Here is a 25,341-nt window from a genome sequence, read left to right as displayed (position 1 = left end):
TGCTTATTTAAATTTTAAAAAGCACTTTTATTCAAAAACAAGTAGTCTTATGTTTCTAGCTCACCTCCAAAGAACCTTCTGAGACAAACTTTGTTTTCTTCACTCTTCTCCTCCCCAGTCAGTCTTAGATTCCTTTTTTCAGAATGTTAATGACTTTTGTGTGGCAGCTGAGCAAGTCCCCTTTCCACACTTGGGACCTGTTACTCTGGAGTCAGGGAGCTGTCTCATGTACCAGTGTGAGGAAACAGGAACAGATGGTTTCTCACTAACTGTGACTGTATTTGAGGGGCAGAACTCTTTCAGTGCTCTGGGGAAGGGCAGAAGTGGCTGCTCCAGCATGCAGGTTATGTAAGATAAAGTATTTTATCACTTCAGTGCTGTAGCTGTGTTTTGCAGACAAGAAAAATGGGATTTTCTTGGGTTTGAAAACATGCACTTGTCTGGACAGCATTTCCCAGCAAAACCTGGTAAAGGACAGTGAGAGGATGAGAAGGAGCAGTGTGGCAGTAGAGAGGCAGCATTGAGCCTCACCCCCTCAGGCAGTTTAACCATTTGGGTTGGGTTTAGATGTGCCTGGACCTTGCCTTGGTGAATGTGCAGGCTTTGGAGTAGTGGCTGTTCTGACACTGCTCTGTCAGGTGTGTGTGTGTGAGAGCTGCACTCTTGTGAAAAACCAGAAACTCTGCAGAAACCTCTCCTAACCTGCCATTGCCATTTCACAGTTCTGGACGTTGTGTGGGAACGCCCTGACAGCAAAGAGAGGAATATTTGGTAAAACAGGAGATCTCCAAACAATCCTGTGCTTAGCCTGTGCTAAAGAAGACATCACCTACTCTGGGGCTTTAAATGGGGACATCTATGTCTGGAAAGGGCTCAACCTGGTCCGCACAATTCAAGGAGCACACAGTGTAAGTGCTGTTTTCATGTCTCTTTGATAAGGAATTGCATTGGAAACCTTCCTGCAGGCTTAGCTACAAAGATTCCCTTCTGTTTCAGTCAGAAGGATGTCTGAGGCTCTTCAGCAATTAAGAACTTAGATGTAATATTGTTGTACTTGCTGACATGTTGCCAACAGATGCTGAGCTGATAGTGCCAGAACTGATATTTATAGCCTCCATCTAACCAAGTAAACCAAACCTCAAATGAAGCCTGTAAATATAAAGTTTCATAAATTGAGTAGCTTCAGTTAGGATCAGTGTATTTAAAAATATTTGGTAAGCACATTATCTAGGCTTCAATGGAATTTTTCCACTAAAATTCCCAGCACTGACTCCTCAGAAGAGCTTCAGTGTGAGGCAAATCTGTTGAATCTGAGAGTTTGTACTTCAGTCATATTTCATAGAATTTACTCCAATTGCCTCCATAACACACACCCACAAACCACCACCCCCAGCCTGAGGTCTCTTAATTAAAAGGGGGATGTGCAGGATTGTGTTAGATTTCTGACCATCTAGTACAATTAATTTGCCTCTGTTATTGCTACAATAAAGGCACTGTAGGACTTCCTTGTCTTATTTCAGAAGTATATTCAAATGCTCCTGTTTGGAATATGACTGTGGGTAATTCTGATGTGGATTTTTTGGAACAAAAGGAAACACGACAATTTTCTTTAGAAAAGTGATATGACATCTAATACTTGTCACTGTGGTTTTGTTCTAGAAAGAAGACAGCAAAAATAATGGGTTTTTTTTTTCTGGTCTCCCAAAATTAGTTAGGGTGACATTTCATCAGGATTCATAGGACCTCTTCAAATGAGATCTAAGTATTGATTATTTACAGAAGTAATCCTTAATTTATGAAAGCAGAGATGCTGGTGTCAGTGGGGCATTTTACCTGAGGAGCTACTGTGGAACTGCAGCTGCAATAACACAGCAATGTCTTTGGCAAGCAATAACCCCTGTAGTGCATTAGCAGAATTCTGTTTGCAGAATTTTAGTTAGATTAGTTAGAATGATTAAATACAACCTCTTTCTACATAATGTGATAAATTACAGAGTTTGCCATGGCTAACATGCAATCTTTATGTAATTAATAATTAGAAATTTTAATTTGTGGAGGCATTGCACAAAAGGCCACTGTGAAAATGGAGGTCTTCTCTCCATTGTATTTATCTCCCTGCAGTTCAGTTTATCTCCTAACCAAAGTTTTCCTGATAAAATACTGGCTCAGGAGGCATTCCTTGAACTATTCCAAGGTAGCTCAGCACAGCCATTAATCATGAGGCATTTTCAAAACCAAGGAGAAATTCAAACTGTGATAGAAACTTGTTTTCTACCAAGAGAATGAATTGACACTCTTTCAGTCCCTGTCAGATTCCAAGCGATGTCTGAACTGAATTCATGAGGGAATGTCTCAGTCACCTCTGCTCCTGTAAGAATATTTGTATTGCTTGTTTGCTTGGTTTTGTTTATCACGGGGTAACACTTTATTTTAAGTGCTCCATTAGTTATTCCATTGTCCTTGTCATAATATTACCAGACTTGCATTTGAAGTTCTGCAGACAGGCTGTATCACTGCTATTTGCACTAAGGTTTCCACACAAACCACTCCAGTGGAGCACTTGAAATAAAAGCTGTGTTCACTGGTTTGCTTTCTGGATGGGCAACACTTTTGTGCCCAGCAGTTTAACAAGAGCCTGTTTGAAAACGTTTGCTTTGTGTGTCTAAATGGGCTGTAAAGACCTTTCAACCTTGGGCTGCTGTTGGTTGGCAGGCTGGAATTTTTAGTATGTATGCTTGTGAAGAAGGATTTGCCACTGGAGGGAGAGATGGCTGCATTCGGCTGTGGGACACCGAGTTCAAACCAATCACTAAAATTGATCTCAGGGAGACTGAACAAGGATACAAAGGTAATGAGCTGTTCCTTTAATGGCTTTTCACACATCTGGCTGATGGATTGGGACAGCATTTAGTGTGAAGCATACCTGTCTCTGCATACTGCTGATTTTTTTGCTTAATGTCTGTATTTATTTTTGGATCTGTGTTCCCTCTCTGATAACTCAGTAACCTGTGGGGTGTTCCATGGTTCACAGTATAAACACAGGGATGGAATCTCTGCTCCCCACCATGCAAGAGGATAAGTGAGAACTAATTAAACACCTTAAGATGGGAGAATGAAGTTAGTCAATCCTTAATTAATTAATTACTTGTAATTCATTTAAGTAATTGAGATTTCTGGAACCTTATACTCAGAGATGCTAACCATCTGAATTTTTCTTCCAAAAATATGTGAAAATGGTGATGTGAGTGACCTTGACTACATAACAAATGTTTTTTTTTAATTCATTCACATCTCACAGCTTCTAGGCCTATTTTCCAAACTTTTTTCATGTACTGGAACAGAAAATTCAAACCCTGCAAGCAGTTGACTAGAGAGTGCTAAATTGCTCAGCCTGCTGAGAGATTGTTTTAAGTTTGTGGTCAGTAAAATTCCAGCTCTAAAGTTAAGATCAGGTTTGTGGAATAAGATCAAGCTCTCTTAAAGTCAGACAAAGCAAAATTCTGTTGGTTTGGGTTTGGGGAGGAGGGATGTCTTTTTAATTATTTTTTTTTTAATAATCCATTTTCATTAAAGTGGAGAAGAATTCACCATTAAAATTTTATTTGAATGCACAACAAAGTAAAGCACTGGAAAAAGGAATAAACCTGCCTCAGTCACAGGAATGGCTAATACAAAATTTAAAATTTTAAAATCCTGTGAAATGGAGCTGGTTTTTAAATTCCCAAGGTGTGCAGCAAGCCTGTTTTCCCAGGATTGGGCTTTCTCCATGTATCAAATTGAGAAAATGTGACAGAATGCCTCGAGGTTTGAATGAGTCCTGTGTGAGACCAGTGCCCGGGGTGGGCTGGGATGAGTCTGGAATTTTGGGGGTGGGCAGGGTGGCTCTAAGCGCTGCTCCCCGGGTGGGCTGGGATGAGCTCTGGGATTTTGGGGGTGGGCAGGGCTGGCTCTAAGCGCTGCTCCCTGTGCCCCCAGGGCTGGGATGAGCTCTGAATTTTGGGAGGTGGGCAGGGCTGGCTCTAAGCGCTTCTCCCGGGGTGGGCTGGGATGAGCTCTGAATTTTGGGAGGTGGGCAGGGCTGGCTCTAAGCGCTGCTCCCCGGGTGGGCTGGGATGAGCTCTGGGATTTTGGGGGTGGGCAGGGTGGCTCTAAGCGCTTCTCCCGGGGTGGGCTGGGATAAACTCTGGGATTTTGGGGGTGGGCAGGGTGGCTCTAAGCGCTTCTCCCTGTGCCCCCAGGGCTGTCCATCCGCAGCGTGTGCTGGAAGGCCGACAGGCTGCTGGCAGGGACCCAGGACAGCGAGATCTTCGAGGTGCTGGTGAGGGAGAGGGACAAGCCCATGCTCATCATGCAGGGCCACTGCGAGGGCGAGCTCTGGGCGCTGGCCCTGCATCCCAAAAAACCCCTGGCGGTCACGGGCAGCGACGATCGCTCCGTGCGGTAAGGCTGCGGCTGCTTCGTTGTGCTGCTTCACTCGCACGGTGATTGTAATGAATTGACTCGTAATGCATCGATCTGCAATCATTGACTTGCTGGCCTTATGCTAATACTCTTAAGATAACATTTTCCCCCTCCCCAGTTTTGTCTCCTCGCTTTTCATATTATGCGTCGTGTAAAAATAATCAGAGTTTATGTTCAAAGTGCGCTGGATTTGTATCTTGGGCTTGTGTTGTTGATTTGTTCCTGCTGTGTACAGGGGATCTACATGGGGGATGGTCACCTCATGCTTCTCTTCTGGTAAGGTTAAAGCCTAAATCCCTTTGTCCAGTGTTTTACACAGGTGTCTGCCTCAGCCTTGGGTGTTTAGGAAATCTGATCTAAAACCAATTCAGTTAAAGTGCCAGAAAATGAGATTAATGAAAATGCACCAGTGTCGTAAGGGGCAGACACTGATCACTTCTATCCTGACCAGTGACAAGACCCAAGGGAACAGCTGGAGCTGAATCAGGGGAGGTTTAGGGTGGACATTAGGAAAAGGTTCTTTCCCAGAGAGTGCTGGTACTGCCCAGGGAATGGGCCCAGCCCCGAGGCTGCCAGAGCTCCAGGAGCATTTGGACACTGCTCCCAGTGATGCACAGGTGGGATCGTTGCAGTGTCTGTGCAGGGCCAGCAGCTGCACTGATGATCCTGCTGGGTCCCTTCCAACTCAGGATATTCTGTGATCCTGTGTTTAGTTACACCACTTGTGTCTTGAGGATTTGTAGCAGAGTTTTAAAATGTTGTCCACGAATTTGTGGACAATGTCACAAAGTCAAGGATGGTCCTTTTTCTGTCTGTGTTAAAATCTGGCATATTTATAAGCTTCTGAGGGAAAAAATGGCATTTTACTGTGCTTAGTAAGATTTGACTGTAGAGTTTGGAGGTGCTGCTCAGACTCTCCCCAACCCCACACCCACAGAGCTGCTGTGTGCTCTCACCTCAGCATAGACTCTGCACTGGTTATTTACCTGTGATTAAAGAGATAGGGGTTGTCCTGAGTGCCAAAAATCCATCTCCTACCATACAGCCATCTTCTGATTGCTGCCCCTTCAGATGGCACCTTATGATTCACCTCTGCCTTGAGGCTTGCTGCTCAGCTGGGATTTCTTTTTTCTTCCCTTTCAGTCTTTTCTTAACCTGTACTGGTTCCCTACCTTTGCCATCCCTCATGTCTTTCTAACCCCAAGTAAAACCCACGTGTGAAACCCACAGTTGTTCTCTACAGTGCTGTTTTCTCCCTGCTTCCTACAGGAGGATTATTTCTTTCAGTGTCTGCAATGCATGAATGATCTCCTGCTGGGGTTTGCCTGCCAGACAGGCACAAGGGTCCTGGCAGGGTGCAGGGCAGTTCTGGAGGGGGGGCTGCAAAGCTGGGATTAGCATTGCACTGTCCTCAAACCAATAATCCCACTAAAATGAGATTTCTTGTCTTGGGCTCATCCCTTGGTGAGCAGAGCAATTCAGCTCCTGGAGCTGGAGAAGGTGCTGCTGACTCAGAGCCTGAGCCAGCTCTGCCCCTGCAGGAGGCACTGCAGGGTCTGTGTGCTCATCAGACCTTCACTAGTGCTGCTCTTACCATTCTTACCTCTGTTGGAGCAGCTGTGATGTCCCTGATGCCTTTGGATGTGCAGGGGTTTTACTGCCCAGCATCACACACCTTTGAGCTGTTTGGGCACAGCAGAGGGTGGGATTTCAGTGCTAGTGGGATTTTCTTGTAGACTATGGCTTCATGTGTGGAATTCCAGTGAAATGTATAAATACTTTCATGAAGATAAAGTACACAAAAGGATTTTCCTGCAATTTTTCTATACTACTAAAATTGCATCAACAAGGCTGTTTCTGTATTGCCTTTCACTGGGTAATTTTTCTTAGTATTTGATTATCACAGTTTTTCAATGAGTGGGTATCTAATATAAAGCTAATTTGGTTTAGAAATAAAAGTATTTACTGAGTCAGATGTTATTCTTGGGTCTGATATGTCTAAATGAGAAGGGGAGTTACTGTATTTTTCCCCAGCCCAGCTGAGAGAAGGCTCTAGCCAAATACAGGTTTCTAGCATCTTAAATTTCCATAACAAACCATCTGAACTAGGAAAGCTGCCTGTTCGATGACCCTTACCACAGGAACAGGGAAAAAATATCGTTCTCTGAAGGCATAGAGAACTATTTATTACATTTATTTAGTAAAATCTCATATTTTGCAGTTAGGATTCCAGAGTATTGTACAGACTGATTCATGTGGAAGCAACATCTTGGAGCAACAATTGTTTCCTGGTGTTTTCTTCAAAATCTTTCCAAAGCCTTCCTGGTTCATTCCTTGTCATACTGGACTCACAGCTTCTGCCTTGTGAGACTGCAAGATTCTTGATCTTCTGGTTTGTCTTTTTCCACCTTTTTTTTTTCAGGCTCCATCCAAGTTTTTGCTGTTTATTCCAGTGCCATCAACAGAACTACTTGTCTTTTGGAGCCTCTTGTGCTCCCAGTGCCTCCCAGCTCCCTGTGCACACCCAAGCTCAGTAGCATCCACATCCTTGGTGCTAGTGCCTTTAGTGAAAATAGGAACTGGTACTATTCCAGAGCTTTTACTGTAACTCTCAGTAGTATTTTCCATCCAGCCTGGATGTTCCTTTCTGTCCAGCTTTGCTCCACAACTTGGTCCAGTGTCACATTACAGTTCTTGCAAAAATTGTTCTTTTTCCAGTTTAGCACATAATGGCATCTCCTGATTCATAATCCACATATTTTACTGAAGATGATATCAATACATTTATGACTCTGTCCTCAACACAAAGAGCGTTGGTATTGTTGTCTTAATTTCTTTACCCTGAGATATGTTTTTTTTATGCATTTTCCACCATTATTTCAATTGTTCTTGAAATTTCTAAGTCTTGCAGACTACTGAGATCTGATGAGGTCAGCCTGTAGTAATTTGGGCAGCTCCCCCCATTCCTTCAGAAAAATACAGGGATGTTATTTGCCTTTATATTAGGACATAATTTACTGATTGATTCTTTTTAATTGCACTGATGTGAGGGAGTGAACATGCAGTTTTGTCTCCTGGCTCAATCAGAATTAGGGCAAGAAGATCTTCCCTGTGATTGGAGTGCTGATGTTCCCCAAGTGTTGCTTTCACTGCAAATTCCACTCTGAGCTGCATTGACCCTTCCAATCTACAGCAGCTGCATTTTTATTTTCCATTTTGGGGTACTGAACCAGCTCTCCCTTGCTTTTGGGGCAGGTTGTGGAGCCTGGCTGACCATGCCTTGATCGCGCGCTGCAACATGGAGGAGGCCGTGAGGAGCGTGTCCTTCAGTCCCGACGGCTCCCAGCTGGCCCTTGGCATGAAGGATGGATCCTTCATCGTCCTCAGAGTGAGGTGAGACCACAAACCACTCCTGCCTTTCCACAGGGAAACAGAACTCTCACTGCACGTACAGCCGTGTCCCTTGGGAGAGGTGGTGGCTTGGCCAAGAGGAGATAATCTACACAAAATATTAGCTCTCAGGAATAATGCTGTTGAAGTTTAAGATTTTCATATTTGGCTTTTTTTCTTGTAGTCTGAAGTTATACAGGTATTTAGTGAGAAGTGTCCCAGTCTGAGGTTTCTTCTTTGCCCCGGGATCACCCCAGAGGGACATGAGGTGGTTCAAACTCTGGTTTTCTCTGAAGCAGCTGAATAGAGATTGCCAGAGATGGTTTTCTCTTGTTCCAAGGATTGTTTATTATTTCTTATTTCAGGGACTTTTTGCTTGGCCAGCAGGGTTTGCTCAGCCTGGCACCCATGGTGGAATCTGCCTGGTGAAGGCAGGGCTTATTTTAGATAGTTTGTATTACGTATTACATGTTTACAAAATGTTCCCAATACAATACAATTTTATTAAATGGTCCAGCCCTGACCCCATCCAATCTAAAAGTGCCAATGTGTCACCCAATATGGATGACATGGAGAAGGAGGAAAAGGTGTCCACCCCCCAAATTCTCCATCTTGGCCACGTGTCCCTTATCATAAACATTCCAAAAAACCTATTTATCTATGTTCTAAAAGTCTAATTTATACTTTACTAATTTTGGTGACCTGTTTCCATTCTCTTTGTGCTGACAGCTTTCCCCAGAGGTTAGAATTCAGCACCTGTGACACCAGGGTCTCACTTTTGAGACCCCCCAAAAAGGCCAGGGGTATGCCCTAGGCTCCCACAAGAAGAAATGTGCATAACAGAGAGAACATAGTTTGGAGAGGGATCTTCTTCACTGGTGATTTATTTCCTGCCATACACATACAAAATAATTGGTGGTCCAAAGATATTTTGAAGCATTTTCAAGATAAACGTGAATTCTTCTTTTTGTGTTAGTGGCAAGCCTTTTTTTTTGCTGCATCTTAAGCATTTTCTGTCTGAAATGCTGTTATGGAGGGCACACAAAAGCAGGTAATGCCTTAAATTGGCCATAGAGTGAAACAGCCAAACCCCCAGCCTGATTTCAAAACACAACAGCTGTTTTAATTGATATCTGGAGGGGTTTGCCCCCTCCTGACTATTCTTCACATGTTTGCCAAGAATATACTTAAAATACTTGGAACTCCAAGCTGATAGGAGTGGAAAACCCCTGTAATGCTCTGCTTTAATGACTTTAACAAAACTTAGGTGAACCATTCATATTAATTTTAAAGCCTTCCCAATGACTATTTTCCTAAAAAAAAAAAAAAAACCACAAAAAAACAAAACAAAACAAAATTAAAATTGATACTGTGCAAATCATTGAGTGCCTGTATCTTTTTTGTGGCAGGGATATGACAGAGGTGGTGCACATCAAGGACCGCAAGGAGGTGATCCACGAGATGAAATTCTCCCCGGACGGCTCCTACCTGGCTGTGGGCTCCAACGACGGCCCCGTGGACGTCTACGCCGTGGCCCAGAGGTACAAAAAAATCGGGGAGTGCAGCAAATCCTCCAGTTTCATCACCCACATCGACTGGTCTGTGGACAGCAAGTTCCTGCAGACCAACGATGGCGCTGGAGAGAGGCTCTTCTACAAGATGCCCTGTAAGTTTACAAGGGGCTCGTGTTACAAACCGTTGGATTTTGGTTTGGGTTTGAAGAGAGCACCACAGGTGTGATACAAATATTGCAGGTGAAAGTGGAGTCTCCTGGCTGGAACTTAAAGAAACACCCACTGCTGGTTTATTAAATATCCTCAGCTTTAAGGAAAAGCTGTCTCTGCTGTGTAAATCACATGTTTTTTCATAGCAGCTTTTGCAGGTTGACTCACTCTCAGGTAAATACCAAACCCCCTCTGTCCCTGTTGTCCTTCCTTGAGGAATGATTCCTGTTAGTCATCTGAATGTTTTTAAGAATGTAACTAAAAATAGGAGAACTGTTTGAGTCAGCTCAAATTGCTGAGGTTCTCAATGAAAAGGCTTGTTAGTGGAAACAACACTGTTAAGTAATTGACTTATTCTCACTCTTATTTGAAAATGTTTTCTAATGAGGAAACTTTTGCAGAAGAGAGCTTTAGAAATAAAATTCTGGGCTCTTTTGGGCTAGTTTGGTAGCCTTCAATCAACTCTAAAACAGCCCCTGTAAGCAAAAACACCACAGAATGGCTGACTGGCCAAATATTCACATTTCAGGGACTTAAGATAATGTGGATGAAAAATTCCTACTATCAAATCTATTTAAATCATGTGAGCATTATTTAAAATTATGTATTATTAACCTTCTAGTACTTGAAAGTGTTCTAGGAATTCATGCTATTCACAGTACTTTCTACTGAAGGCATTTCTTTGGTAGATTTGTAATTATGAAGTTTTCCCACTTTCATATGTTTTTAGCATGCTAATCCTAAATGTCTTACTAATTCTCATTAGTATTCTGATTATTTCTAATGCAGCTGCATTAGAACTCCTCAGATGTGTGATGTCCTCAAACACCACAAATCAAAGATTATAGTAATTTAAAGAAGATTGTCGCTCTTCTTAATTGAGGTTAAGAATTAATCACAACTAAAATACACAGATAAATATGATGAAATGAAACAGTTTTTAAAAAGCAAATGATGAAATTGGTCATTCACCTGCACATTTTCAGCTGGGAAGCATCTAACGAGCAAAGATGAGATCAAAGGAATTCACTGGGCCTCGTGGACCTGTGTGATAGGATCTGAAGTGAGTGGAATTTGGCCAAAATACACAAACATCACAGATGTCAACTCTGTGGATGGGAATTACAGCAGCTCCGTGCTGGTGACTGGTGATGACTTTGGGCTGGTGAAATTATTCAGATTTCCGTGCCTGAAGAAAGGTAAGCTGGAATTTTGTGTGGCTGAAAAGTGCAAGATTTACCTCAGCACCATATCAGTGCATTTTCTAATGGTGGCTTTTCATTCTGGTGTAAAATTCAAATTAGTGTGTGCACAATTCCTGCAAGTATTAATGAATCTAGGGACCAGATTTGCACCTTTTCTGTGTAGCTGTTTTCAGAAGTGCATGTTTCTCTTAGGAACCTAACTTCATTAGTCACCAGGTTATTTTTCCCCTTCCATAGCAGCAGTTCTCCTGTTGTTTTCAGGAGCTAAATTCAGGAAATACGTTGGCCACTCAGCCCATGTCACCAACGTGCGCTGGTCCCACGATTTCCAGTGGGTTTTGAGCACAGGAGGTGCTGATCACTCTGTTTTTCAGTGGAGATTTGTGCCAGAAGGGATAACCAATGGCATCCTGGAAGCCTCCCCACAAGGTAAGCATCATCTCTGTTCAGGTGTTTATTAAGTTAAATCAGCTGCAGCACTGCTGGAAGAGCTGTTATTGAATTAACAGGGGGAAAAAAAATCATAATTCTTTGGAATTGCATATAGTCAGCATGTTTGGGACATTGAAGCTTTCAAAGACAAACCTTGGTTTGGGACACATTAAAAGCTGCTGCAGGCTGCAATATTTGTGTTTGGGAATACATAAGCAGCATTCCTCAAAGTGTGTGAAAGAAGACATTTAGAGGGACTAGATAATTAAATTTTCAACCTTAGCCATCTAATTTGCATTTGGAAGTCACACTACATGTTTAATAGTTTAATTTTATTTTTCAATGCAATCTCACATATCTCACAACAAATATATTTATGCATTAGCTGTGCTTCAGATATTCTTCTTGTTATAGTTGTGATCCTTATAATATCCTACCAAAGCCATGTGAACTGTGTCCTGGTGGTTGCTAAAATCTGGATTCCCTGCAGCAGAAGGGCAAAATTTCACTCTGTACATGCACAATTTGGTGAAATACCTACATTACAGCCAATATTTTCAGCACAAAGAGTGATCAGTGAAAGCTTTTATGTGCCGTTTCTGAGTGTCTGCTCTCCAGACCCTGTTTTGAAAGCAGAATTCTCTGATGCTGGAACTGTACCAGTAACTGCTCAGTGATTTTGCTTCTCTCTGCCACCTTCCTGCCCCAGGCAGGGAAACAGGAGAGACAGAAATGAAGCCTGACACGTTCAGTCAGCCCCTGTGACTTCTACAAGCTGCTTGAGCTCCCAAACTTCTTGAACACTGCTTTGCCCATAGTCTGAATTATATAAGACATCACATACTATTTCCTTGTGGTTTTATGTGTTCAATATATTGATTTTTCATTGTTTTTAAAGCAGAGGGTGGTGTTGATTCCTACAGTGAGGAATCAGATTCAGATTTATCCGACGTGCCAGAGCTGGATTCTGACATTGAGCAGGAAGCTCAAATCAACTATGATCGCCAGGTGAGTGTGAAAAAACCCTCAGGGCCAATTGCCTGGCAAGTTCCCATCACTGCTCAGCAAGGAGAAGAAGTTTGCTGCTGACTCACAGGCTGCTCTCAGATATTTTGATGGTATTCAGCTGATTATGCAACCAATATACATAAACCTATGAGCTGGATATGAGAATTTGAGAGGGTTTGGAGAAAAGAACTTGTGTTTTGGGGGTTGGAACTAGGTGATCTTTGCACTCTGATTTGAGTTCTGTTTGCAAGTCACTTGGGCTGTTGTCATTGTGAGCTGAGTTTTGCCTGTCCCCTTGTCCAGTGACCTCTAACTGCAGTAGGGCCAGGTCAGGAATTCCTCAGAGCAGCACTGGGATCTTGTACTAAGGGGAAAATCCCAGGATAAGCTGGTTCATGTTGATTTAAGGGATTTAATGGCTGGGATGGAGCTGCTTTCTGCAATGTGGAAAGTTCACCTCTAACATTCCAGACTTTAGGAAAGGGCATCCTTTATCTTTTCACTTCACTTTCTAGCCTACAATAAATTGCATAGATACTTCTGCCAACAGCTTCTTTCCCCTGTTTGTTACAGAGATCCATCATGATTAACAAATTTAACAGATTTTGCCAAATTCTCTCCCTTCCCTCTCATTCACTCCCAGTGTCATCAGAGTTCTAGTCCCATGCTCCTCCTCCTGATTTTCCATCTGCATTCAAATCAGTCATCATCCTCCTCCACACTGTCTGTGTGTCAAAAAGGACGTCTGGGTTTGAAAACTCCAAGTGACAATATCATTGTAGCCAGTTAAACAGCAATGTTCCAGGCAGGTTCATGCATGGAAAAGCAGGAGCTGCTTAAAATAGCATCTCATATAGGAAGTGTGAGACAGCCCCAAGCAGAAGCTGCATTTTGTTAAAGGAAACAATTAACAAAAGCACTGGGAAATAAAAATATTGATCTTTGAGAATTGGGATTTGGTTTGGGTTTTTTTCTGTTTAATGTTATGGCTGAAGCAGCAGAGAGGATTCTACATTTTTGAGATGGATCAGAACATGATACTCCAGCATTTTGTTTCACTGGGTTTGTTGCTTTCTTTTCCTTTCTTCCAAAAATCCAGTGTTGCTCCTTGGAAGTCAGGTAGATTTCTCTGGGAGTGGCAATTTCATTATCCATTTGTCCAAGAAATGTAGGCACAGGAAAAAACCACTAAAGCTGCATTCCAGCATTGTAATGGATTTTGTCTGGGGATCCTTCAAACACCCTTAGTGGTTCCACAGAGTTTTAGCATTTCTGAAGTATTTCAATGGAAAGTATTTTGTGTATTTATAGAGCTGTAATTGTACTTTGGGATTCTGGACATGTTGGCAGGTCACTGGAGTGGTTTTGGTTCCTGTATATTTCACCATAATCCTGAGATAGATGCAGCTCTTCATGCTCAGATTTGAGCTTGGACACTGAAGCACAGATGAAATTAAAATACACATGGAGACTCACAGTCACCATTTCCATTCCTTTTCACTTAGTGACACTGGGATTTTCTAGATAAAATACACTCTGCTGTGCTGCTCCAGGTTGCTGTTCTGGGCCACTCAGGCCAGGAGAATTTGCTGTCCAGAAAACATTTATTATCATCTGGAGGCTGGCAACAATAGTGCCTGTCTCTGCATTGTAACCACTGAACATCACACCAGCATACATTGCATTTCATGCTTAAAGTCACTTCCACTCAAATGTACATACACAAATATTTAAAAAAAAAAGAGATGTGCATTTAACTTGAGCAATTCTTCTTTAGGTTTACAAAGAAGACCTACCTCAGCTGAAACAGCAAAGTAAAGAGAAAAACCATTCTGTGCCCTTCCTGAAGAGAGAGCGAGCGCCCGAGGACAGCTTGAAGCTGCAGTTCATACATGGGTAGAGTAGCAGACAATATTTGCTATTTCTGACTGATTAACATGGCTGGGGTGTTCTGACAATTCATATCACAGCAAAGCATTTTTTGGTGCTTAACCACAATTAATTTGTCATGTTCCTGTGGTAATTCTTAGAGGTTTTCTATTTACAGTTGTATTTCAGGCTGGATGGAGCTCTGAGTACCTGGTCCAGTGGGAGATGTCCCTGCCTGTGGCACGGGGTGGAACTGGCTGATCCATAATGTCCCTTCCAGCCCAGCCCATTCCATGATTCTCTTTGTTAAGGGACAAGGGAAGCTTAAAACACTGATAAAGAATACATCAGTGTTGAGTTTTGTGAAATTACATTTTGTGCTTGTTGCTCACTGTGCCTGATGATTCCTGGAGCAGAGTCTCTGTTAATTGCTTGTGATAGCTGTGATGTGTTAAAATGCCTGATAGATTTCTGCTCCAATCCAATTCGTTGTGAGGTTTTGCTGGACACAATTCTATGTGAATGATGCAGCCTTTTTGTGAAATCAGTGCTGATTTAGGAACTGAGTGCAGATAACCCTTGAGAGGATTGCTGAGCTCCTGCTCTTGGGGCAGCAGCCTCTGTGACACTCCTGAGCTCAAGCTCCTTTCCCTGAACACCCAAAGAACCTGTAACCCAGATTTCCCCAGCTGTGGGGCAGCCACGAGGTGTTTGGTGTTTGCTGCAGGTACAGGGGCTATGACTGCAGGAACAACCTGTTCTACACTCAGGCAGGAGAGGTGGTTTATCACATCGCCGCCGTGGCCGTCGTCTACAACCGGCAGCAGCACTCGCAGCGCCTCTACCTCGGCCACGACGACGACATACTCAGCCTCAGCATCCACCCTGTCAAGGACTATGTGGCCACTGGCCAGGTGGGAGCTCAGTCACACCACTACTCTCTTTATCCATTCTCTTTTTCCTCCTAAATCCGGGCAAATTCAGTGTTGTTTCCTGTTTCTCTGCTAAAACTAATGGAGGTGATCATGAAACCGTTCCTGTGCAACAAACACTGCTGGTCTTGTGCTGTGGCCTTCAAAAGTCTTACATGTACTTTTGATCTCTGCTGTAAAACACATGAGCTGTGTTTTATCTCTTTCCTAGCAGGTTTTGGATTTTCCTTACTCAGCTGCAGTATTTTTGTAGGTGCTTTCAACAGCCTTGTTCAGATAAAAGCTGTTGGGCACTTTGCTGATAGGTGCTACTGAATTTGATGTATTCATTGTGTTCAGACATCAGGATAAATGATACCATGAATATGCTGCTGAACAATGATAATTTTAGGAACCATCCACTGATATTTCTCTGAAGGAGAAAATAAATCTTGAAAAAGATAAAATAGGGCTCATGGCAAAGTAGTGTTTTAAAGATATGATAGTGCTAATTAATGTTATTGGTGTGCTTTGAACTTCTGTGGGCAGAGATCCCAATTAACCCTCTGACCTAGGTTGGAAGAGATGCTGCCATCCATGTTTGGGACACCCAGACCCTGAAATGTTTGTCATTGCTGAAAGGCCAGCACCAGAGAGGAGTGTGTGCACTGGATTTCTCAGGTAAGCCACAGCCTGTTTATTTAAATGATTAATGTAAAAACAGTCCTTGTGATGAGATTCTAATTCAATCCTCAGGTAAGCCACAGCCTGTGTTTATCTAAATGGTTAATTTAAAAACAGTCCTTGTGATGAAATGTTAATTCAAAGAGGTGTAAAATTGCAGCCAGTACCAATTTTACAGGGAAGCTTGCTGATAAAAATAGTGTGTGTGAATGATTGATTTTGGTGGTGTCTGGTAGTTAAAACCAAGTGTGCAGCTGGAATTCTGGTCACTGTCTATGGTGGTGTGAGAATTTTAAAGCAGGCAGGATGATGACTCAAAGCATATAAATGAGTTGGAAATGTCACCTCTGGGCTCATCCAGTTCTTCACATTTGCTAACAATTGCCACATTTTTCACTGAGTTTACAGAAGAAGTAAATATGACAAACGGTTGTCTGCTGTCTCTCCCTCTTGTCTTTCCCAGCTGGCTGCCCTAAGCTGTCTCAGTTTTTAAGGGATAATTCCTTTGTGCAGCACTGAAGAATATCATCCATATGGTGGGGGCTTAAATACTTGTTTCTTTATAAAAGGGCTTCACAATTCACTCTCCCTTATTCTATTAAAAAAATTAAGAGATTACTTTTTCTGAACTATCCTTTACTTGATCTGATTTTTTTTTTTCAATTAAACACAGCTTATTTCATAGTCTGCTCTCCAGAAATGTGGTAAGAATTCATTAGGATGTAGATCACATTTGTAAGACAAGACTGTATGAAAGAAGCTTGACTTCCACAAAGATAAATCTGTGGAATCATGTTCGTTATCAGGAGAGGAGCCCTGGTGATCATCCAAGAGCTGGAATTCAGATGTGAAATTGCTGACCCACTGTGGTGTGTAAACTCATTCTGAAAGGAGATTAAGGGCCAGAAGGAGGGAAAATGGATAAGGATGATTTAACTGGTATTAGATAACATGCACTGATGTCAAAAAACTTATTGTTGAGATGCTAATTGAACAAACATTCCTATTTTTGAAAATATGTTGTGGTTTGCACTTTTAACTCCAGGTAAATTCCTGAGTATGAATACTCTGGATCTTAGAGCCCATGTAAAGAATAAACTGGCCAAATATTCTATGGGCATAAATCTGTCAGAAGATCCTGAGTGTCTTTTAAAGAGTAGCAACCACCCAACATTACAGTGTTGCTGTAGGACCTGCTCCTGACAATAATGCACACACTGCATTCCTAGCTGGCTTTAGCTGGAATTCTTGGCACAGACAGGGACAGACTGAGCAAATGTGCAGCTCCCTGCAGGATCAGGGGCTGTGCTGCCCTGGCTAGGGGATTTGCATTGTCTCCATAACAGAGATTCCAAAATTAAGTTCAGATCACACTACTTGGAGCTCAAAGAAGGAAACCCAGAGCTCCCAACCTTTTCTGGCAGTAGTTGATGCAGCAGCTGACTCTTTTCCCCCAGTTCTCTCTGCCCTCACTCCCTCTCTAAAACATCAGCTGCTGCCCATTTCTGAAAGCTGGATCCTTCTGGTACAGCCCTGCTCATGACACTGTGATTCCAAGAGGATAATTTCATCCCTGCAGTGATTGGTTGTGCCCTCTGGTGGCTAATTTAACATTTATACCTTGGGATAAAGTTTGGAAGGTATAGTCCATACTAGTGCATAAACCTGTTTCGAGTGAATTAAGTCTAAATTGTGTTGCTTGGGGATTTTTTAAATAAACTCATTTTTGGTTTCTTGTTCTGTATTTTAACTTAATTTCTTCCTGCCTTATTCTGCTTCTTCCAGTTGATCCTGTTCTTTCCTTCCTGATTTTTAAATTCCCCTTCTCCTTCTTGCCTTGCTTCTAGTAGAACTCAGTCACTAAAGTCTGTGAGAACTTACTCAGCCCTAGGATCTCTGCAGTAGCTCTGGAGTAATTTTTACCAGTGATTCTCCTTTTCTTCTTGAAGTCAGATATGCCCAAGCCCAGAGTCCTTCACATCCTTCATTTCTTTGGGAAGCACATTCCCAGATCAGTGCTCCTGTTCAGTCTCTGTCTCCCCCAACTCTGACTTTTCTGCAGTTAAAAAATCCAAGCAGGTGATCAGCTCCTCGTACACCCTATAAAGTTCAATTGTCTTACCACAAACTGCAATAATCATGACTTAGTTTTATAAACTTTTTTGAGTTTCAGGAGAGAAGTTTGTCTCTAAAACTTTGTTAGATGTTGTTGCATTTTTCATTATTTCATGCATGTGCAAGGGTGCCTGGGTGCTGTTGAATTATGGATGATTTTCTCTTCTGGCTTTCCTTCCTCTCATTATCAGTACTGCTGTGTCTTTCCTGCAGTGAAAGTGGAGATAGCCAGCAGTTATTTTTAGCCTTAAAATTTTATACCATATTTATAGTTTCCTCACCCTGCCTATGAACATTTAGTAAATCTCTGCACCATTTCAAGCAAAGAAAAAAAGCATCATCTGACCAGAAATATTTCGTATAAAATGTAACATGGATTTAGAGTGCTTAATCTTTATGAAATTGAATTTCATTGCCTTGTTTGATCCTCCCTATTTGCCTTGTACTTACACAGAGGAATGTTTTATGTTTGTCTTTAGGAAAGATCTGAGCTCTTATTTCTTGAACTATTAGTTCAGGGGTATTTTTGCTTCCTTTCTGGTACATCATTAGAAATTCAGTTTGCAGTGTGATTGTTGTGTTCATTGCCTGTTACATTTCCAGCTAAATCCTTTGCACCTTTAACACTCAGTATTGCTTCTGTACAGCTGATGGGAAATGTTTGGCATCTGTGGGGCTGGATGATAACCATGCCATTGTGTTCTGGGACTGGAAAAAGGGAGAAAAGCTGGCAACAACCAGGTAGGATACCCACATTTTAAAATGTCTCCTTTTTTCTGAGCAGTATCACCCACATTTTCCCTATGAACAAAGAAATAAAGCAGAGCTCTGCTCTGTAAGCAGGGTGGTGTCTCAGAGCAACATACCCAGATTAAAACCAGGGGATGCACAGCCCAGTGTTGGGAATCACTGAATTATTTCTGTCAGGTGTTCCTTATTCTTTCTGTTGGGAGAGCCACATTGGCACTGTAGTTTGTTTCAGGCTTTTCAAGTGAAGTTTAATATTTTCTCCCAGTTTTGTGTCCTGGCTCAGGGCAGAAGTCACCAGAGGTGTCATTTCCTTTATGTGTTCGATGATGTGCTGGGTTCCATCAATAATCAGATCACTTTCTAAAAAGAAAAAAGAGTTCTTTATAATCTATATATATATATATTCAAACACTGCTGCTCCTGCCTTTTTTCTGAGCCAGCTTTCTCTGGGCTATTTGCACTTTCAATTGCCAGCTGAAAGCTCAGCCAGTGGCCCAACAGTGAAGAGTCCTTTGTGATTGCTTAGAGGGACCAGTGCTGGGAAGAGAATTGGATTAAAGTTGCATGGTTGCTAATTTATACTCACATTTTGGATTGCATCAATAGTCATTCAGTGTAGGAGAATCAAACTGTTTGAGAACCTGGTTTCTGTCTCAGCCTTGAACAAAGCAAATGTGCCACTGACCCCTAGGACTGAATTTCTGTGAGTGTGGGTGCATGTACCAGAAAGGCAAGGAGAGAATCCCATGTGCTCTCTGCAACCATGAAATGTAGCATTGCTCAGTAGAAATTGTTAATACAGCTGCAAAAAGGTGCCTGTGAAAGGTAATTTAGTTTAATTACTGTGTGGTGACATGTTGCAGAAGAAATGACATTTTCTGGTGGCAGCAGTCTCTGTTAGTAGTGTCCCATTGCTGAAGAAATCAGTGTTTTACACCATGTGTGTGTACCACAGTCTGTTAGCTACACGATGCCATCTCAGACATGCAGTTTATTAGGCAGTGAGGGTTTAAATCCTGTCTAAAATCTGTGCTGGAGGCTTTGCTTAGCAACAGCCCTGGCTGTGTTGTAAAACGTGACATTTCCCTGGGCTTTGCAATCCCAGTTCTGCTGTCCCCAGACAGATTGTGCTCGACTCTCAAGCAAAGAAATACTTTATATATTCCCATGCTGACCTTTAAGCTTTTAAAAACAAGCTAATGATGAGCTGTGTCTGTACCTGAACATGGAGCACTTGGGTTCTTTTCACCATGTACCCAGTGGATCTATTATTGCTAATCTGTTACCTTGAAAATGTGCAGGGTCCTCACAGAGAGTGGGGAAATGAATTCATCTTCTGAAATGTTCCACCTGAAACCATTGTTTAGATTTTAGCAGTGCCTAAAGGCAAGTTCCCTGTTCTGGTGAGCACAGGAGGACACAGAGAGAGAGAGACAAAAGCCCTCATGTGGCCTTTGCACACAAGGATAAAAGAACATCTCCTTACAATCATATAAACCTGAGCAATGGGTATCCCCTCACCATGTACAGACACTCATCTTTATTCTGCAGTCATTTTTAATTTTTGTGAATGTTCTTTTTTGCTTTATCTTTCTAGACTGATTTATTCCAGCATGACTTCTCAGGGTTTTTGTTGCAACATTAAGAACCCTCTTATTTATTTGTTTAATTGTTTCAGAACTAAGTTATGCAGCTTGTTTCCTGTCCTGGCTCCTGTAGCTCCTGTGTAATTCCATTAAAATCCTTGCTGAGTAAGTTGGAACCAAGCACCTCTGCACTGCAGGATGATGTGCTGCAGATGTCAGAGGTGGCCAGGGCTGGTTTACACAGACTGATGCACTAGAAGGAAATACTGACCCTCAGATGGGTTTCTGATTTTCCAAATCTGCTGAGCCTGCCAGGAAAAAGTCACTTAATCCTAGCACAAAAACTGCAGATGAGCAGGGAAAAGCTCATGGTTCCTGCTCTGGGGGTTAATAAAACACTGACATAGATATAATTAATATTATACACCTGGAAATATTTTTTGCTTTGATAAGAGCCAAGCTTGTAAATTCCCATAAATACATCAACAAGCATAACTTTAATTACCCAAGAACTAAACCTGGAGATGAATGTGCTGCTGAGTGAACTGCTTCCTACACTGTAATTTTATAATTTTCTGATTTTATTTTCCATCTTGAAGCCCATAGATTAAACACTTCCTCATTTTTTCCTGCCAGAGTATCTTTTAATATTTATTGAGTTCTCATCCATTTAAATACTAATGTTGACCTTTATGTCTTCTCTTAATTGCCTTGACCTTTGTTGGCTGCTCCTTTGTTATTACTTAAATGAACTGAAACTCAGTGGGAGAGGATTTTTACTCCCCACATGGTGTATTCTCAAATTCCTCCTGCCAGCTCCATGGGGCAAACTCCCAGAACTAAACCCTTGCAGAAATATGACTCTCTCTACTTTTTGTTGGATGGGGAAATGATTTATATAAATTATTTAATTAGTTTGAAATGTTAAGTCATCTCTTGCCAAGCTTTTAAAATGTCTACCTTTATTACAGGGGCCATAAAGATAAAATATTTGTAGTGAAGTGTAATCCACATCATGTGGACAGACTAGTCACAGTTGGGATGAAGCACATCAAATTTTGGCAGCAAACAGGTACTGTATTGAATATTTTATATTTGATTAACCTGAGGATGTGGGAATATTTTTAATACAGGAACATCATGTTCTCAGTTTAGGAATTTGTTTTATTTGTTAAGCACTTTTCCACAGTTACTAAAATATTAAAGGGCTGAAAACCCACCTCTGAATCAGCAAATGTCACAATATTCCTTCCTCCTTGGAAAGAATTTCCAGCTAATTGTGTTTCAATTCTAGTCATAATATTAAGGAATTCTTTTAAACAAGCATCCTTGGCTCCCACAAAATCAGTTCTCATTGAGGATATTTTTTTATTCAGGACTGAATTTTCACTCTTCATGACTTTTTAGTTGTGTACACACGACACAGGTACTCAAGACAACTCAAATTTAGGTAATTTCAAGAGCTTCCTGCAATTTATGCTGTGCTTTAAGTATTCAAGTGGTTCAGGTACTCTAAGATGAAAAGTTATTTTTCTGCATTTTTTAAATCTTCAGGTTATTTTTGCAGTGATTACATAGATTTGCATTGCTACTTGCCAAATTCCATGGTGGTAATGTGCATTAAGCAGCATCTTACTCCAAGAATAGTCTGTTTGCAAGAAGAAAAGGTGTGTTTTTAATTGAGATTTGCTCAGTGGAGTGGGACTCAGTGTGGTGTCAGCTGTCAAGCCCACAGTGCTTGACACAAGGCCCCTGGTGCAGGTGATATTTTGTGATTACATGTGTATTTTTGTCCAAGCATTGGTTCAGGGGCCTTATGGCTGCTTCTGCTTTCTGAGCCAGAGCAGGGCTGTGATTTGGTTCTCTGTCAGCCAGAGGAGCAGCAAACCCTGCCATTTATTCAGCCAAATGCTCAGGGTGCCAGGGCACAGCTAAACCCATCTTCTGGCTGTGGTCACCTCTAGAGAGAAGCTGCTGTGAGCAAAACCATCCTGCAGACATAGCAAGAGCTGTTTTTGCAGGATGTCTCTTGCTTGGCAGTGCAGCCTGAGGACCTGAGGCTGATTGCTGGGTTCACTTGCCGGGGCCGTGCTTCCCCGGTGTCGGGGTGTGTCCCTTGTCCCCCCCAGTGTCCGGGTGTGTCCCTTGTCCCCCCCAGTGTCCGGGTGTGTCCCTTGTCCCCCATGCCCGGTGTCGGGGTGTGTCCCTTGTTCCCCCCCCCTCCGGTGTCGGGGTGTGTCCCTTGTCCCCCGTGCCCGGTGTCGGGGTGTGTCCCTTGTTCCCCGGTATTGGGGTGTGTCCCTTGTTCCCGGTGTCGGGGTGTGTCCCTTGTCCCCTGTGCCCGGTGTCCGGGGTTGTGTCCTTGTTCCCCGGTATTGGGGTGTGTCCCTTGTTCCCGGTGTCCGGGTGTGTCCCTTGTTCCCCGTGCCTGGTGTCGGGGTGTGTCCCTTGCAGTGTCCCCTGCAGTGTCCCCGCTGTGTCCCTGCTGTGCCACTGTTGCAGTGTCCCTTGCAGTGTCCCCTGCAGTGTCCCCGCTGTGCCGCTGTTGCAGTGTCCCCTGCAGTGTCCCTTGCAGTGTCCCCTGCAGTGTCCCCTGCAGTGTTCCCTGCAGTGTCCCCGCTGTTGCAGTGTCCCCTGCAGTGTCCCCTGCAGTGTCCCCGCTGTTGCAGTGTCCCCTGCAGTGTCCCCGCTGTGCCGCTGTTGCAGTGTCCCCTGCAGTGTCCCTTGCAGTGTCCCCTGCAGTGTCCCCGCTGTGCCGCTGTTGCAGTGTCCCCTGCAGTGTCCCTGCTGTTGCAGTGTCCCTGCTGTTGCAGTGTCCCCTGCAGTGTCCCCTACAGTGTCCCTGCTGTTGCAGTGTCCCCTGCAGTGTCCCCTGCAGTGTCCCCTGCAGTGTCCCCGCTGTGCCGCTATTGCAGTGTCCCTCGCAGTGTCCCTCGCAGTGTCCCTCGCAGTGTCCCTCGCAGTGTCCCTCGCAGTGTCCCCGCTGTTGCAGTGTCCCCGCTGTTGCAGTGTCCCCGCTGTTGCAGTGTCCCCGCTGTTGCAGTGTCCCCGCTGTTGCAGTGTCCCCGCTGTTGCAGTGTCCCCGCTGTTGCAGTGTCCCCTGCAGTGTCCCCTGCAGTGTCCCCGCTGTGCCGATGTTGCAGTGTCCCTCACAGTGTCCCCTGCAGTGTCCCTGCTGTTGCAGTGTCCCCTGCAGTGTCCCCTGCAGTGTCCCCTGCAGTGTCCCCGCTGTGCCGATGTTGCAGTGTCCCTCGCAGTGTCCCTCGCAGTGTCCCCTGCAGTGTCCCCTGCAGTGTCCCTCACAGTGTCCCCTGCAGTGTCCCTGCTGTTGCAGTGTCCCCTGCAGTGTCCCCGCTGTTGCAGTGTCCCCTGCAGTGTCCCCGCTGTTGCAGTGTCCCCCGCAGTGTCCCCCGCAGTGTCCCCTGCAGTGTCCCCGCTGTGCCGCTGTTGCAGTGTCCCCTGCAGTGTCCCTCACAGTGTCCCCTGCAGTGTCCCTGCTGTTGCAGTGTCCCCTGCAGTGTCCCTGCTGTTGCAGTGTCCCCTGCAGTGTCCCCGCTGTTGCAGTGTCCCCCGCAGTGTCCCCCGCAGTGTCCCCGCTGTTGCAGTGTCCCCCGCAGTGTCCCCCGCAGTGTCCCCTGCAGTGTCCCCGCTGTTGCAGTGTCCCCCGCAGTGTCCCCCGCAGTGTCCCCGCTGTGCCGCTGTTGCAGTGTCCCCTGTAGTGTCCCCTGCAGTGTCCCCGCTGTGCCGCTGTTGCAGTGTCCCCTGTAGTGTCCCCTGCAGTGTCCCCTGCAGTGTCCCCGCTGTTGCAGTGTCCCCTGCAGTGTCCCCGCTGTGCCGCTGTTGCAGTGTCCCCTGCAGTGTCCCTCACAGTGTCCCCTGCAGTGTCCCTGCTGTTGCAGTGTCCCCTGCAGTGTCCCTGCTGTTGCAGTGTCCCCTGCAGTGTCCCCGCTGTTGCAGTGTCCCCCGCAGTGTCCCCCGCAGTGTCCCCGCTGTTGCAGTGTCCCCCGCAGTGTCCCCCGCAGTGTCCCCTGCAGTGTCCCTGCTGTTGCAGTGTCCCCCGCAGTGTCCCCCGCAGTGTCCCCGCTGTGCCGCTGTTGCAGTGTCCCCTGTAGTGTCCCCTGCAGTGTCCCCGCTGTGCCGCTGTTGCAGTGTCCCCTGCAGTGTCCCCTGCAGTGTCCCCTGCAGTGTCCCCGCTGTTGCAGTGTCCCCTGCAGTGTCCCCGCTGTTGCAGTGTCCCCGCTGTTGCAGTGTCCCCTGCAGTGTCCCCGCTGTTGCAGTGTCCCCTGCAGTGTCCCCGCTGTGCCGCTGTTGCAGTGTCCCCGCTGTTGCAGTGTCCCCTGCAGTGTCCCCGCTGTTGCAGTGTCCCCTGCAGTGTCCCCTGCAGTGTCCCCGCTGTTGCAGTGTCCCCTGCAGTGTCCCTGCTGTTGCAGTGTCCCCTGCAGTGTCCCCGCTGTTGCAGTGTCCCCTGCAGTGTCCCCTGCAGTGTCCCCGCTGTTGCAGTGTCCCCCGCAGTGTCCCCGCTGTGCCGCTGTTGCAGGCGGAGGTTTCCGGGCGCGGCGCGGCGCGTTCGGCGGCGCGGGGAAGGCGGAGACGATGCTGAGCGCCGCGTTCGGCCGCGCCGAGGAGCTGCTCTTCTCGGGGGCTGCCACCGGCGACATCTACATCTGGAAGGACACCCTGCTGCTGAGGACAGTCAAGGCCCATGATGGACCTGTCTTTGCCATGCACGCCCTGGACAAGGTGCCTGTCTCCTTCGTTTTTGGTGCACTAATGGATTTTAGAGGGTTTTGGGATTCAAATCACAAAGCCGACGTTGTTTGACAAGCCTGGGTTTGTGAGCACCCTGTTCTGTGTGCTGGTACAGCTCTAAAAATTCAGAATTTATTTCTCACTCTGCCCCAACATGTCGTTTTCATGTTTATGTAAACCACAGGAGAGTAAGGGGTAACATCAAATCCCAAAAATATTACTGCCTTAGTTTCCAAAATGTGAGACATGATTTTTTGATAATATTATCACTGTGTCTTAGTCAAAACTTTAGCTATCCAAAGGTTTTGTGTTTTCAGTTCTCTATTCCAGATATCAAATTCTCTTTCAGTTGCATTAATAAATCTGCAAAATAAATTATGGCAAAATTATTTGCATCTCATAAGTGAGCTTAGGACAAAGGGCAGTTTGAAGATAATGTTGATAATGGAATATCCCT

General features: G+C 44.4%; 1 protein-coding gene across 1 annotated transcript in view; it reads left to right on the top strand.

Annotated features, from left to right (window-relative positions):
- The window catches only part of EML6 (EMAP like 6), a 93,558-nt gene that overhangs the window by 37,294 nt on the left and 30,923 nt on the right, over positions 1-25,341 (top strand). Inside the window, 14 exon segments of the mRNA XM_079298527.1 lie at positions 723-908; positions 2,713-2,848; positions 4,239-4,440; positions 7,717-7,854; positions 9,261-9,517; positions 10,562-10,774; positions 11,042-11,209; positions 12,114-12,220; positions 13,998-14,116; positions 14,817-15,003; positions 15,576-15,681; positions 18,447-18,540; positions 21,107-21,207; positions 24,673-24,875. Coding sequence (XP_079154653.1) covers positions 723-908; positions 2,713-2,848; positions 4,239-4,440; positions 7,717-7,854; positions 9,261-9,517; positions 10,562-10,774; positions 11,042-11,209; positions 12,114-12,220; positions 13,998-14,116; positions 14,817-15,003; positions 15,576-15,681; positions 18,447-18,540; positions 21,107-21,207; positions 24,673-24,875 — 2,217 coding nt within the window.

Source organism: Erithacus rubecula (assembly GCF_903797595.1).
Source record: "Erithacus rubecula genome assembly, chromosome: 2".
Classification (NCBI taxonomy): Eukaryota; Metazoa; Chordata; class Aves; order Passeriformes; family Muscicapidae; genus Erithacus; species Erithacus rubecula.
Note: the sequence above shows the minus strand (reverse complement) of the source record. Positions and strands in the feature narration are given on the sequence as shown.